At 38.2% G+C, this 12,155-nt stretch overlaps 1 protein-coding gene across 5 annotated transcripts in view; it reads left to right on the forward strand.

Annotated features, from left to right (window-relative positions):
• Window positions 1-12,155, forward strand: part of MCF2L (MCF.2 cell line derived transforming sequence like) — a 267,104-nt gene that overhangs the window by 221,030 nt on the left and 33,919 nt on the right. For all 5 annotated transcript variants that reach the window (XM_075852524.1, XM_075852526.1, XM_075852525.1 and 2 more), the window contains 10 exons: window positions 621-745; window positions 1,568-1,682; window positions 6,392-6,511; window positions 6,805-6,996; window positions 7,578-7,769; window positions 7,857-8,016; window positions 8,228-8,304; window positions 9,389-9,459; window positions 9,763-9,829; window positions 10,439-10,554. In XM_075852524.1, coding sequence (XP_075708639.1) covers window positions 621-745; window positions 1,568-1,682; window positions 6,392-6,511; window positions 6,805-6,996; window positions 7,578-7,769; window positions 7,857-8,016; window positions 8,228-8,304; window positions 9,389-9,459; window positions 9,763-9,829; window positions 10,439-10,554 — 1,235 coding nt within the window. The remainder of the gene's footprint in view (window positions 1-620; window positions 746-1,567; window positions 1,683-6,391; window positions 6,512-6,804; window positions 6,997-7,577; window positions 7,770-7,856; window positions 8,017-8,227; window positions 8,305-9,388; window positions 9,460-9,762; window positions 9,830-10,438; window positions 10,555-12,155) is intronic.

Genomic DNA, 12,155 nt, shown 5'->3' on the forward strand with positions numbered 1-12,155 from the left:
CATTCTTCATGACACGAATGCGTTCTACATGGACGTCAGGTCCATTATTGTCAGGCAGAATGTACCTTACACCAAACGTAAAGTAATTTCCCTGGCTCTATATTGCACTTTTACTAAAAAATGTCTGTACGTGGATGATTATCATCTATGAACAGATGCTGCGTCTAAAGCTAAAGGAGAGAGATACATTTAAAGCTAAAATAGGTTCTTTGTTCTCGATGCTATAGCGAAGTCATACATTACACATCACTATGTGCAGGAGAATTAGGGGGTTACTTTCTTGGTTAAATATTCATTGAACAAACTACCTTAAAATATAGCATGAAAAAAAGGAGTAAAAAAGAAAATCCCTACAGAACTAATTAATATCCCTTCCAAATTAAAATAATAAAGTCCTGTATGTCCCACAAGAAAAGAAATATAACTTTTGGGGTAGGCTAAAAAAAAATATTCACTTTTAGAATGCAGCTTTCATAGAGGTAAAATTTTGCCCTGGTCATAAAGACCCAAAACACCCCCAGTCATGAAAGAGTTAATTAATTGTTCACCAAAATACTGGAGTTCAATTAGTTTGAAATACTTGTATTAGTACAATAGATGTTCATGTTTATTCCATGCAGGACGTTCTCGGATTAGCATTGAAGAAGGGAAATGATATCTTGGAACGGCTCAGGCAGCCCACTCGAGAGGACCCTGAATACAGAATGAATCAAGACCAACAGGACAACCAAACAACAGTAGAGAGGTGTGAACATTCATATGCATACACTATATATCTTCATCACATCATGTCATGTTAGAATTCACAGCACAGTTGCTGCATTACTCCTCACCAAAATGTTGAGTTATTTTTTGAATTTTATGATTTAAGAAATCAATTTTTTTTATAAAAACGGAACATTTTTGTATTGTATGTATTGATGAGAAGTATCTGCTTTTTTTCTTATCTATTAATTCTGTTTCATGTGGGAAGATCGCCTGTAATCTCAGACCATCACTAATTTCCAGAAACAAAGGTCACCATCGAAAGCTTAATTCCCTTGGCACTGCTCAGAGATTTCTTCACTGAAAATATGACACAACATTCTAATCGAGGGGCCGTTACTACTATTTGTAGTATAAGTAAATTGGGTGTCCTGATTTCTGTTGTTTACTATGAATTGAGCTTAGACAGCCTGCACAAGAGCCATATCCGGATGTGGCTGTCGTCCTCAGATGCACGGAGTTCCCTTCCACTATTGGGCAAATACACCTTTAAAATCATTTTTTAAGAAAAAATGGAAACATTCTTTTAAACCCAGGGGTGCAGCTATAAGGGGGTACAGAAGTACTGTAGCAGCTACACCCAGGCTCTAATGCATGGGGGGACCCAAAGGCCCCTCAGCCACATAAGACTACACCAGTACTATAAACGGCACTTGCAGGCCCTATTACAGTTTTTCATTGGGACTCAGGACTTTCAAGTTACTTTGTTATTTAAACTAGCTGTCTTAAAAGGCATTTGTGATATGTATGTACCCCTCATATTTTTTCATATTAGAGGTCACCCATCTTATTATTTTTGCAGGCTTATCATTCAACTAAATGAAACAGAAACAGCCTTTGATGAGTTTTGGACAAAGCACCAACTAAAGCTTGAACAGTGCTTACAACTGCGACATTTTGAGACAAAGTTTCGAGAGGTGAGGTAGATACTGTAGCTGGAAATCCAGTTTCTCCATGTCTCAGGCACAACATGTGAGGAGTTTAAAAAAAGTTAGACAAAAGTTAACTGGTGCCCAATCAAAGTGAATTTATCATGATCATGTCCTAGTCCGTTATCACTGTCCATTAACGCCAAATGATCACGGCTGGATTATTCATCTGGTATACTGATCTCTGCTGTTTTGTTTTTTAGGCAGTGTTGAATACTGGGATCGTTATATTTGCCATTGTGCCTAATATTGCCTACTTTATTGCTGGATGTTACAAAGGGATAGAACATTAATCTTTAAAAAACTTTCTTTATGGTTTGACAAAAATTGTTAGCACATTGTTCCCTCAAGTTATATTAATTAAATCTAGGACGACCATTGTAACTTGAAATATTGTTACTTGAAGACCCCAAAATGTCAACGCAACATAAAAATGGTGATTAAAGAATATTAAGCAGATAACTAAAACATATTAAAAGAAAAGTCCTTACATGTAAAAGACAAAAAGTCCTGCTGGAAGCTGTGGAATCACTTTCCTGTTTCTTCAGGGTCCTGTATAGTACACAAAATGGAGGAAATATATTAAGATTGGCGTGTAAAACGCCAGTCTTAAGCTAATTTGCGTTGGCTGAAAATGCAAAAAATTTATTTAGTAGGGCACACCTCCTAATATATTTGGTGCATTCTTGTCTGTCTGTGCAATAAAAATGCAAATCTTTGCCTGCTATGAGCAGGTGGATCTGCTGCATAACTAACACCAGTTTTTTACATAAATTATGATAAATCTGTCTTTCCTAGTAGTGGCCTCACCCCTTCGGCTAAACTCTGCCCCCTTTTCCCGCTACTTTCGGAAAGTGGTGAGAAAAGTAAAAAGCTGCAAATTTTAGCAAAACTGTGATGTGCGCTAAAATTTGCGCCTTTTTTTTACACCTGGAAACCTGCATAAACCTGTTTATAGTTTATATATCCTTCCTACTGGGGGGAATATATTCGCACTGACATTTAAAGTGCCAGTCTTAAACTAATTTACACTACCGTTCAAAAGTTTGAACGGACAATTTTGTGTTTTCCATGAAAACTCACACTTATATTTATCAAATGAGTTGCAAAATGACTAGAAAATATAGTCAAGACATTGACAAGGTTAGAAATAATGATTTTTATTTCAAATAATAATTTTCTCCTTCAAACTTTGCTTTCGTCAAAGAATGCTCCATTTGCAGCAATTACAGCATTGCAGACCTTTGGCATTCTAGCTGTTAATTTGCTGAGGTAATCGGGAGAAATTTCACCCCATGCTTCCAGAAGCCCCTCCCACAAGTTGGATTGGCTTGATGGGCACTTCTTGCGTACCATACGGTCAAGCTGCTCCCACAACAGCTCTATGGGGTTGAGATCTGGTGACTGCACTGGCCACTCCTTTACAGTTAGAATACCAGCTGCCTGCTTCTTCCCTAAATAGTTCTTGCATAATTTGGAGGTGTGCTTTGCGTCATTGTCCTGTTGTAGGATGAAATTGGCTCCAATCAAGCGCTGTCCATTGCAAAATGGAGTGATAGCCTTCCTTATTCAAAATCCCTTTTACCTTGTACAAATCTCCCACTTTACAAGCACCAAAGCAACTCCAGACCATCACATTACCTCCACCATGCTTGACAGATGGCGTCAGGCACTCTTCCAGCATCTTTTCAGTTGTTCTGCATCTCACAAATGTTCTTCTGTGTGATCCAAACACCTCAAACTTCGATTCGTCTGTCCAGAACACTTTTTTCCAAACTTCCTCTGTCCAATGTCTGTGTGCTTTTGCCCATATTAATCTTTTCCTTTTATTAGCCAGTCTCAGATATGGCTTTTTCTTTGCCACTCTGCCCTGAAGGCCAGCATCCCGGAGTCGCCTCTTCACTGTAGACGTTGACACTGGCGTTTTGCGGGTACTATTTAATGAAGCTGCCATTTGAGGACCTGTGAGGATTCCATTTCTCAAACTAGAGACTCTAATGTACTTGTCTTGTTGCTCAGTTGTGCAGCGGGGCCTCCCACTTCTCTTTCTACTCTGGTTAGAGCCTGTTTGTGCTGTCCTCTGAAGGGAGTAGTACACACCGTTGTAGGAAATCTTCAGTTTCTTGGCAATTTCTCGCATGGAATAGCCTTCATTTCTAAGAACAAGAATAGACTGTCGAGTTTCACATGAAAGCTCTCTTTTTCTAGCCATTTTGAGAGTTTAATCGAACCCACAAATGTAATTCTCCAGATTCTCAACTAGCTCAAAGGAAGGTCAGTTTTATAGCTCTTCTAAACAGCAAAACTGTTTACAGCGGTGCTAACATAATTGCACAAGTGTTTTCAAGTGTTTTCTAATCAGCCATTAGCCTTCTAACACAGTTAGCAAACACAATGTACCATTAGAACACTGGAGTGATGGTTGCTGGAAATGGGCCTCTATACACCTATGTAGATATTGCATTGAAAACCAGACGTTTGCAACTAGAATAGTCATTTAGCACATTAACAATGTATAGAGTGTATTTCTGATTAATTTAATGTTATCTTCATTGAAAAAAACTGTGCTTTTCTTTCAAAAATAAGGAAATTTCTAAGTGACCCTAAACTTTTGAACGGTAGTGTACGTAAACGGAAAATCCGCCAATAAATTAAGAAATGCACACCTTTTAATTTATGTGGCTCATCTTTGGCTGTTTGTGCGGCAACTATGGCGACTTTTTTACGCCTGAAAACTGACACAAACCGTTTTACATATTCCCCAATGTATAGTAAACATAAAATGTAGCCACTCTTACATGGTGTCCAAAGCAGTTAGGCCATGTTCAGACGTGGCGGAATTGCTGTTGAATGCAGTCCGCAGTGGAATTCTGCAGCCGCCGTTTTTGACATTTATTTCTATACATTTTTAGGAAACTTAGTTCAGATGTTGCGGAAATAACTGAGTGGGAATTAGGCTGTGGTGCAGAATTTCCTCTCCGCAGCATGCCCATTATGTTGCGGAGAAGCAGTGGAATTTCCCTGCGAATTTCAGCCTTTGCATTGTGAAAACTGAAATCTGTGGCAAGTCCGCTGTGATATCTGCAACGTCTGAATTGCCTGTCAAATATGCAAATATTGGTGCAGATTCGTTGCGGAATTGCCCGGAATCCGCACCAACATTTGCAGCAGAAATTCTGCAGGCCTAGTTCACACAGAGTTTTTTGCAGCCAGAAAATTCTGTCTGGAAAAATCTGCTTTTTTTTTTTTTTTTTTTTTTATGTGGTTTTGCACCACACGCGTTTTTTGCTGCAGTTTTTTGGGCTTTTTTTTTTTTTACCACCTCTCTTCAACCGGAAAAGAAAAAAACCGCGAGCGGTTTTTGAAAAAAACACGTCAAAAAATGTTGCGGCCGTTCGTGGCGTTTTTTCCCTTCTCCCATTGATTTAAATGGGGTTTTTGAGGTGGAAAACGCCTCATGATAGGTCATGTCGCTTTTATTCCCGCAAATGGTTTTTTTCCATGGCTCCCATTGAAATCAATAGGAGGCGATTTCTGACTTTTTTTGGCACGGTTTCCGAGTCAAAAACAGCGCCAAGAAACTCTGTGTGAACTAGCGCTTAGATAGCAGTGCAATACCTCCAGAGAGACTGTACTAGACAATCAATGCATGCACAGTGCTCGGTGAATAGCTTGTACCCAGTGTGAAGATTGGATACTCAGGTGATATACCAGTAAACGCACAAGGATTGACGTGATCTTCCAGCCAAATGAAATTCCCTCAGATCGACACGGTCTGTGGCATTGTAAGTTGAATGTAATTTCAAGTTATTATGGTCGAGGAAAGATCAATATTAGCTGAAAATTTTTACAAACATTGTAACTTGAGGGGCTACTATATGTTCTTTATTATTAGGGTGGGAACACATGGAGGGGGGGTAAACACGGCAGATTTTATGCAACAGATTTTATTGTGTAAAATCCACATCGTATTACAGTAGCCGCTAAGGGATGAGATCTGAACAAATCTCATCCATACACAGTGGAAAACATCAGGCGAAAACTTTCATGAATTGACTTGTGGCGCGCTTTTTTAAGCTGCATCATGTCTAATTATGCTGTGGAATCGCTGCTCTTCTGTGGTGGGTTTTCCCCATTGAATTCAATGGGGAGGTAACATCCGCAACAAAGAGCTATGTGTTGCGACTTTTGTGACGGAAATGCTGCGATTTTGGTGCAAAAAACCGCAAATGAGAAAAAAAAAAGCTTTTGTTTTTTTAGTTAAAATTAATAAAAAAAACGTTTATACCCCCCCCCCCCCCCCGGTCATTATCCTAGCAACGCGATCCTCTGTTCTGAGCACAACTCGGCCTCCTGGGAACACGTTTCATCCCATGTGATTGCTGCAGCCAATCAAAGGCTCCAATGGTCACATGGACTATAGCCGTCATCCCAGGAAGCCAGGCTACTCTCAGAAAAAGCTAGGAAAACATGTGGGTGGTAAGTATAAACTTTTTTTTATTCCTGCAGCGAACATGCTGCCTAAAAAACTGCACCTCAATTTGGTGTGGTTTTGCGGGTGGAATTCACTACGACTTTCAGGGAGGATACGCTGTGTACTTTTATGCAGTGTATCCGTCCTGTGTGTTCGTACCCTTTAGACTTTTTGTGTAATTTATTGTATCTTGAGGTTTTTTTTTCAATTTTCTCCCTTTTAGATCAAGGCAGCCTTGGACAATATTCATGAGAGGTTATCAATATTTAAAGATGTAGGGAACAGTTGCTCCCATGTGGAACACCTACTAAAGGATCTTTGCACTTTTGAGGAAAAGGCCCAGGTGAGCTTGTGTCTGCTATATTTGTCTGTTTAGGAGGATAATTGGAACATCATAGTCCCCTAACCACACAACATAGATTTATGTCTTCCCAAGCTTTGTTGGCTGTCTCTTTATGTTTTTCATCTTTTTTCTAAATCTGAATTCCTAGAAAATAAAAGAAACCTAAAGGCATGTGCATGCAATTTACAATTTGACCTACTGTATTGTACGTATCATAAATGTCCAGCTATTCCAATCTGCAAAAAAGTAAATTTTTCTAATGACAAATTCATTGAATGCTTTGTTTTCATTAGGAAATGATACAAATGGCACAGGTCTTAGCAAGAGAAGGTGACCATCTCATCATAAGTAACCACTATGCCTTGGACTCCATCCTCCCAAAGTGTAATGAGCTTCATCATCTATGTGGTGACATCGGTAGTCAGATCCAGGAAAGAAAAGAGCTGCTTCACAAGTCCCTAGAACTTCACCAGCATCTGGAGAAGGTTAGTGAGCACTGACAGTCATATGTTTCTTTGACATTGTACATTTAATGAGCAGCTAATAGCGCCACCTATTAAAGAACAACACAGGATATCATGGGAGGGCTTTTTTTTTTTTTTTCGCTTTTTTATTAAATTTGTGTGCCTTTTTATTTTCCTCCCTTATCTTTCTGTAAACGTCAACCATCCAAACAGTTTACTGTCCTCTTACTACTGTTGTCGCTCTTTACTCTTCTCCATGTCCTTTTAATTTGTCAATGTCTATTACTTATATTTCTACTTTAAACTATTGATATATTTAGCGGAATGGTTACTATCAACCTTTCCATAGCAACAGTCAGTTGTGAATTGCAACTTTCCCAAGTTGGAAGGAAGTGACATTGCTGCTCCATGTGTCTGGTACTTAGGCCATAGGTAGAGTATAGTGTAATGCTAAATAATAGCTGCAATTTGCCTCTGCTTAGAGTTCTCGTCTTCTGATGGGTCTGGATGATTGGGAGATATAGAGTAGTAATGTACGGTAAGTTCGTCTGGCGTTTTCTTATGATTTTCTAACAGACAGTCTGCTTTTCTCTACACTTCAGACTATAGGGTGGTGTGATGAGGGCATATACTTGCTGGCTAATCAACCTGTGGATAAGTTCCAGTCCCAGGATGGAGCAGAATCCGCATTGCAAGAGATTGAAAAGTTCCTTGAGAGTGGCACAGAGAATACCATTAAAGATTTGCCTAGTGTTCTTACGCAGTATGAAGGGATTCTCACTTTGGAACTACAGGTAAGTTTTTATAACCGTTTTTAAGCCGTTTTTTCAAAATTATAAATTCTGGTAAAAATGTAATTTGTTTTTTATTTTGCACAATAGGAGCATGTTCACAAGGTATTCCAGAAGCAGCAAAGTATGCAAGAGATGTTTGAGAAGAGGAAAGGAAGCTTGCGTAAGCTGGCAGCTAAACAAACTCGGCCCGTGCAGCCCGTAGCTCCTAGACCAGAAGCGTATACCAAGTCTCCTAATTCTTCTCCAGGTGAATTACTATGGTTATCAATGTAAACATATATTCCCTCACATCAAGCTACGCCTAATAGTTTGATCTTTAAATGGTGCAATTAACAAAAAAATTTATTATTTGTTTAACCTTTAACTTGTTTTTAATATTTACACCAGAAGATAAACTATAGGTATACTACGGTGTGTTTCACAAAATAATTGACATTACGTTTCTCTCCCACTTCTAGGTCTTCAGAGGGCCTCGGAGCACAGAGGTAGTGCAGAAAGCGTTCTTCAAAGAAGAATGAACTATCGCAGAGCCAAGGTGTGTTTCATTTTGACCTTCTTACTCATGTTTATTTAATGTATGTGTTCTGGATCAGTGTTGCTCTACTCTATAAATAAGAGATGGACCTCCCAAAACATCTTTACACAGAAAAACTAGCCAGGAAAGGCAAGTGGAAATTTCTTGTGTTCTACTGTTGATATTTTATATTAAGGCTGGCTCAAAGATTTTATTGATATGTACTTTATTGCTACAAATAATTATACATAGCATAGTGAAGATTAAGGTCGGGTTCATACGTAGCGTAAAACACTGCAGAATTTCCGCAATGGATTTCCTTGTGGAAAATCTGCAGCATAATACAGTAACAGCAGAGTGGATGAGATTTGAACAAATCCACACGCTGCATAAGTGATAAGCGGAAAAACCGCTCAGAAATGTACCTGTGGTGTGGTTTTTTTAATCTGCGGGATGTCAATTGTATTTGCGTAATCTCAGCTTTTTTGTTACGGGTTCTCCTTATTGAATTCAATGGGTAGGTAAAGCCCACAAAAATGAGCAGATGTTGCGATTGTTGCGCAGAAAAGCTGCGATTCCGCTGCAAAAATTGCAACTCAGAAAAAAATAATCTTATACTTACCCAGAATTCTGTGCTTCTTCGTCCAGGCCAGCCTCCTGGAATGACGTTTCATCCCATGTGACCACTGTAGCCAATTACAGGCTGCAGCGGATTAAATGTTATCCCAGGAGGCTGGTCTGCAGGACGTCAGAGGGTAGGTATGCACGTTTGTTTTTCTCTCTTCTGCTTTCCGCAGTGGACGTTCCGGCCAAAAAACTGCACTACAATTTGGTGCGGTTTTTTTTGTCCGGAATTCCCTGCGGCCGCTAGGGCAGATATGCTGTGTACTTTTATGCAGCTAATCCGCCCTCTGTAAACTTACCCAAATGGTGTCGATGTATACAGGATATTGAGGGTAATAGCCATAACTGTTCTGCAGGCATTTGCTAGCACATCCTGTTCACCTTGTTACATCTACAGTACTTTTATTAGTAAAATGTTTTTGTCAATTTATAAAATTTTTAAAGCATAATTTTATCGAATTGCTATGTATGTTTCTTGCAGACTGAAGTAGATGGTCAAGTTAGGTGTTCTTCCATGATGGACGATGAAGAAAATTTAGCAGTACTACGAAGGTATTCAAAATATAGTATTGTGCTAAAGCTCAAATAATAATTTTTTCCTTCTTTAAGTTTTATCTTTGAGTGTATCCCTATGCTCACTTTCAGCATATAATTCTCATACTTCAGTATCGGTTACTCTGTAGGCACTCTTTTGTGACCTACTACATCAGTGGAACTTCTACATGAAATTTGTGATCAAAATACACGTGTATGTGGAAGATCAAAGACACACATATTAGTTTATAGGTTTTACAGTGTTTCAAATGAGTCTTCTCTTAGTTGTACACTCCACTAAAACTTTATTTTCCTTTCAAGGCATGTTATGAATGAACTTATAGAGACAGAAAGAGTGTATGTGGAGGAGCTTCTGTCTGTGCTGGAGGTATGGTGCATTATAATACATGTTTTACGTATACAAGTATTGTAGCTATCTTAATTCATTAGTTATTCTTTACTGTATTATTGTATCAAGAATGTATTCACATCAGTCTTTGCTCCAGTAGTGTTCATAAACGCCAGATGTATTTTTTGGGGAAATGTACTGACTGACCAGTGTGTTTTAGGACTTTAACCCAGGAACTGCATTAAGATATTGCCAATAAATATGCCACTTTACATAAAAATCCTATTTATTTAATGTGTAAACCACTGTCAGTGTTACTGTGAGGTTTAATATATTTTGGCCATTAAGTTAACAATTTTGTGTTTAGCATTTTTAACCTGGTCACGTGACCAGAGGTATTGGTACAGGGTATATATATATACCCTTTATGTCTGGCCACTTCCTACAAAAGCAGAATTTCTTCATAAGGTACTATATACACTATCTTAGAAAGTGTATAGTGTTTCCCTGCATCTCACATATGTAACTAGTTGTTCTCCCTATAGCCATTGAATATTCTTCAGATTTTATACCTACACTGACTTTTTCCCACTATGTTCACAATGGACTCTTGTCCAACTAATGTTTTGCTTGTTATGTTGTCTATAGGGTTATGCTGCTGAGATGGAGAATCCCTTAGTAATGCATCTCCTCTCTCCAGTTCTCCTCAACAAAAAGGATGTGTTGTTCGGAAATATGGAAGAGATCTACCACTTTCATAACAGGTGGGTTCTTTCCTTACTTTTCATAGGTTATTGTTGGGTTTATAGAGTTTTGTAATATAATATGGATAAATAGAACATAAATTGTAATGCAGTTCCAATGGCATACAAATGGTGCAACATTCATCAGCTACATAATTTTAGATAAAGAAAATTTAGAACAACCATTGCATTTTGTTGATGAATACCTATAAAGATACAGACCAAACGATAAACGCTTATAATAAACGTCCACACATATCAAAAGAGAAATGAAGAATGAATACCCATAACTGTACGTGTGGACAAATCACACATCCAAACAGGAATCAATACAACAAGTACACATTTGTACCTTGTAATAATGACAATACTTTATTCAAATGCACATAAAAACATATTGGCCATCAAGACCTAAAATAAGACACACAATTTAAAATGCATAGATGTGGAGCACATAGAGGCTATTGTGAGTAGAATATACTCAGTAGATAACAACATCAAAATATATAGGGGGTAACTCGGGAAGTCATATACAAATGAAAGGATTCAAATACCACAAGTGTGTTACTTACACCCAAGCCTTCACAAGAGATCAATTAAGCCAGGATAAGTATAGACAGGGGAAGGCACACCACACGCTGGTATACGTGTGAGTGTAAAGCTATCAACAAAGAGTAGCCATAATTAATCCTAATCCCCAAAAACTATACCAACCAGTATATGTCATGTTGAGCCTAGATATGAACACCACACTGCAAGCCCCGACACACGTTTCGCGGTAGCTTTAGCAAGGGGTACTGACAGGAGAGGTGACTGACGCTCTATTTGTATTGCAATGGTAGGAGGGGTTAGATTAAGGAGGGCCAATGAGGGCATACTGCTGCAAGTCAATACTAATGAGGTTTAAGTGGTGCATCAGGTCTATGCAACACCTAGAAAGACCGTTTATAATTACCTGAGTAGCAAGAAAGGACCGGCCGACGCCCCCAATATGCGTCTTAGCAACTGCGCACCCGAGACGCGAGTGCGCATGCGCGTATACGTAACTACAAGGCACTGTGAGAGGGCAGTGTAGTCATATGCATATGACATGTCAAAACGCGGTGGCCATTTTAGAAGCTGGAACAGACACCCGAAAGTGTCTACGTCGCATGGGCCAGTTACATAATACATAGTTCAATAACCCGTTTAAAGGCCGGCCAAACAGGAGAGAAAAACGAAATATAATATTGTGCCAGTGGGGGTCATCAATAATACAATAAAATGTACATACAGCATAAATATGTGCAAAAATCATGTAAAGTATTACAGACAGTGGTAAATTTTATATAATGTTCAAATATAATTATATGATTACATAAATGCATTCAAGTGTATATACAAAAAATAATAAGCATAAACAACTATACAAATACATACAGTATAAGGACTTAAAATAGAAAAAAATATTATTTGAGGAAATATATATGCATAAATAAAAATTAAAAAATAAATAAAAAAATAAATTTTTTTAAATAAATATATATAAGTATATAAACGAATATATGAATAGTGATATATAAGGTGAGTGAACACACGTGCCAAGTGAGGGTGATAAAATAATTTTTTTTTATTAAAAATCA

The sequence above is a fragment of the Rhinoderma darwinii genome, chromosome 2, assembly GCF_050947455.1.
Source record: "Rhinoderma darwinii isolate aRhiDar2 chromosome 2, aRhiDar2.hap1, whole genome shotgun sequence".
Lineage (NCBI taxonomy): Eukaryota > Metazoa > Chordata > Amphibia > Anura > Rhinodermatidae > Rhinoderma > Rhinoderma darwinii.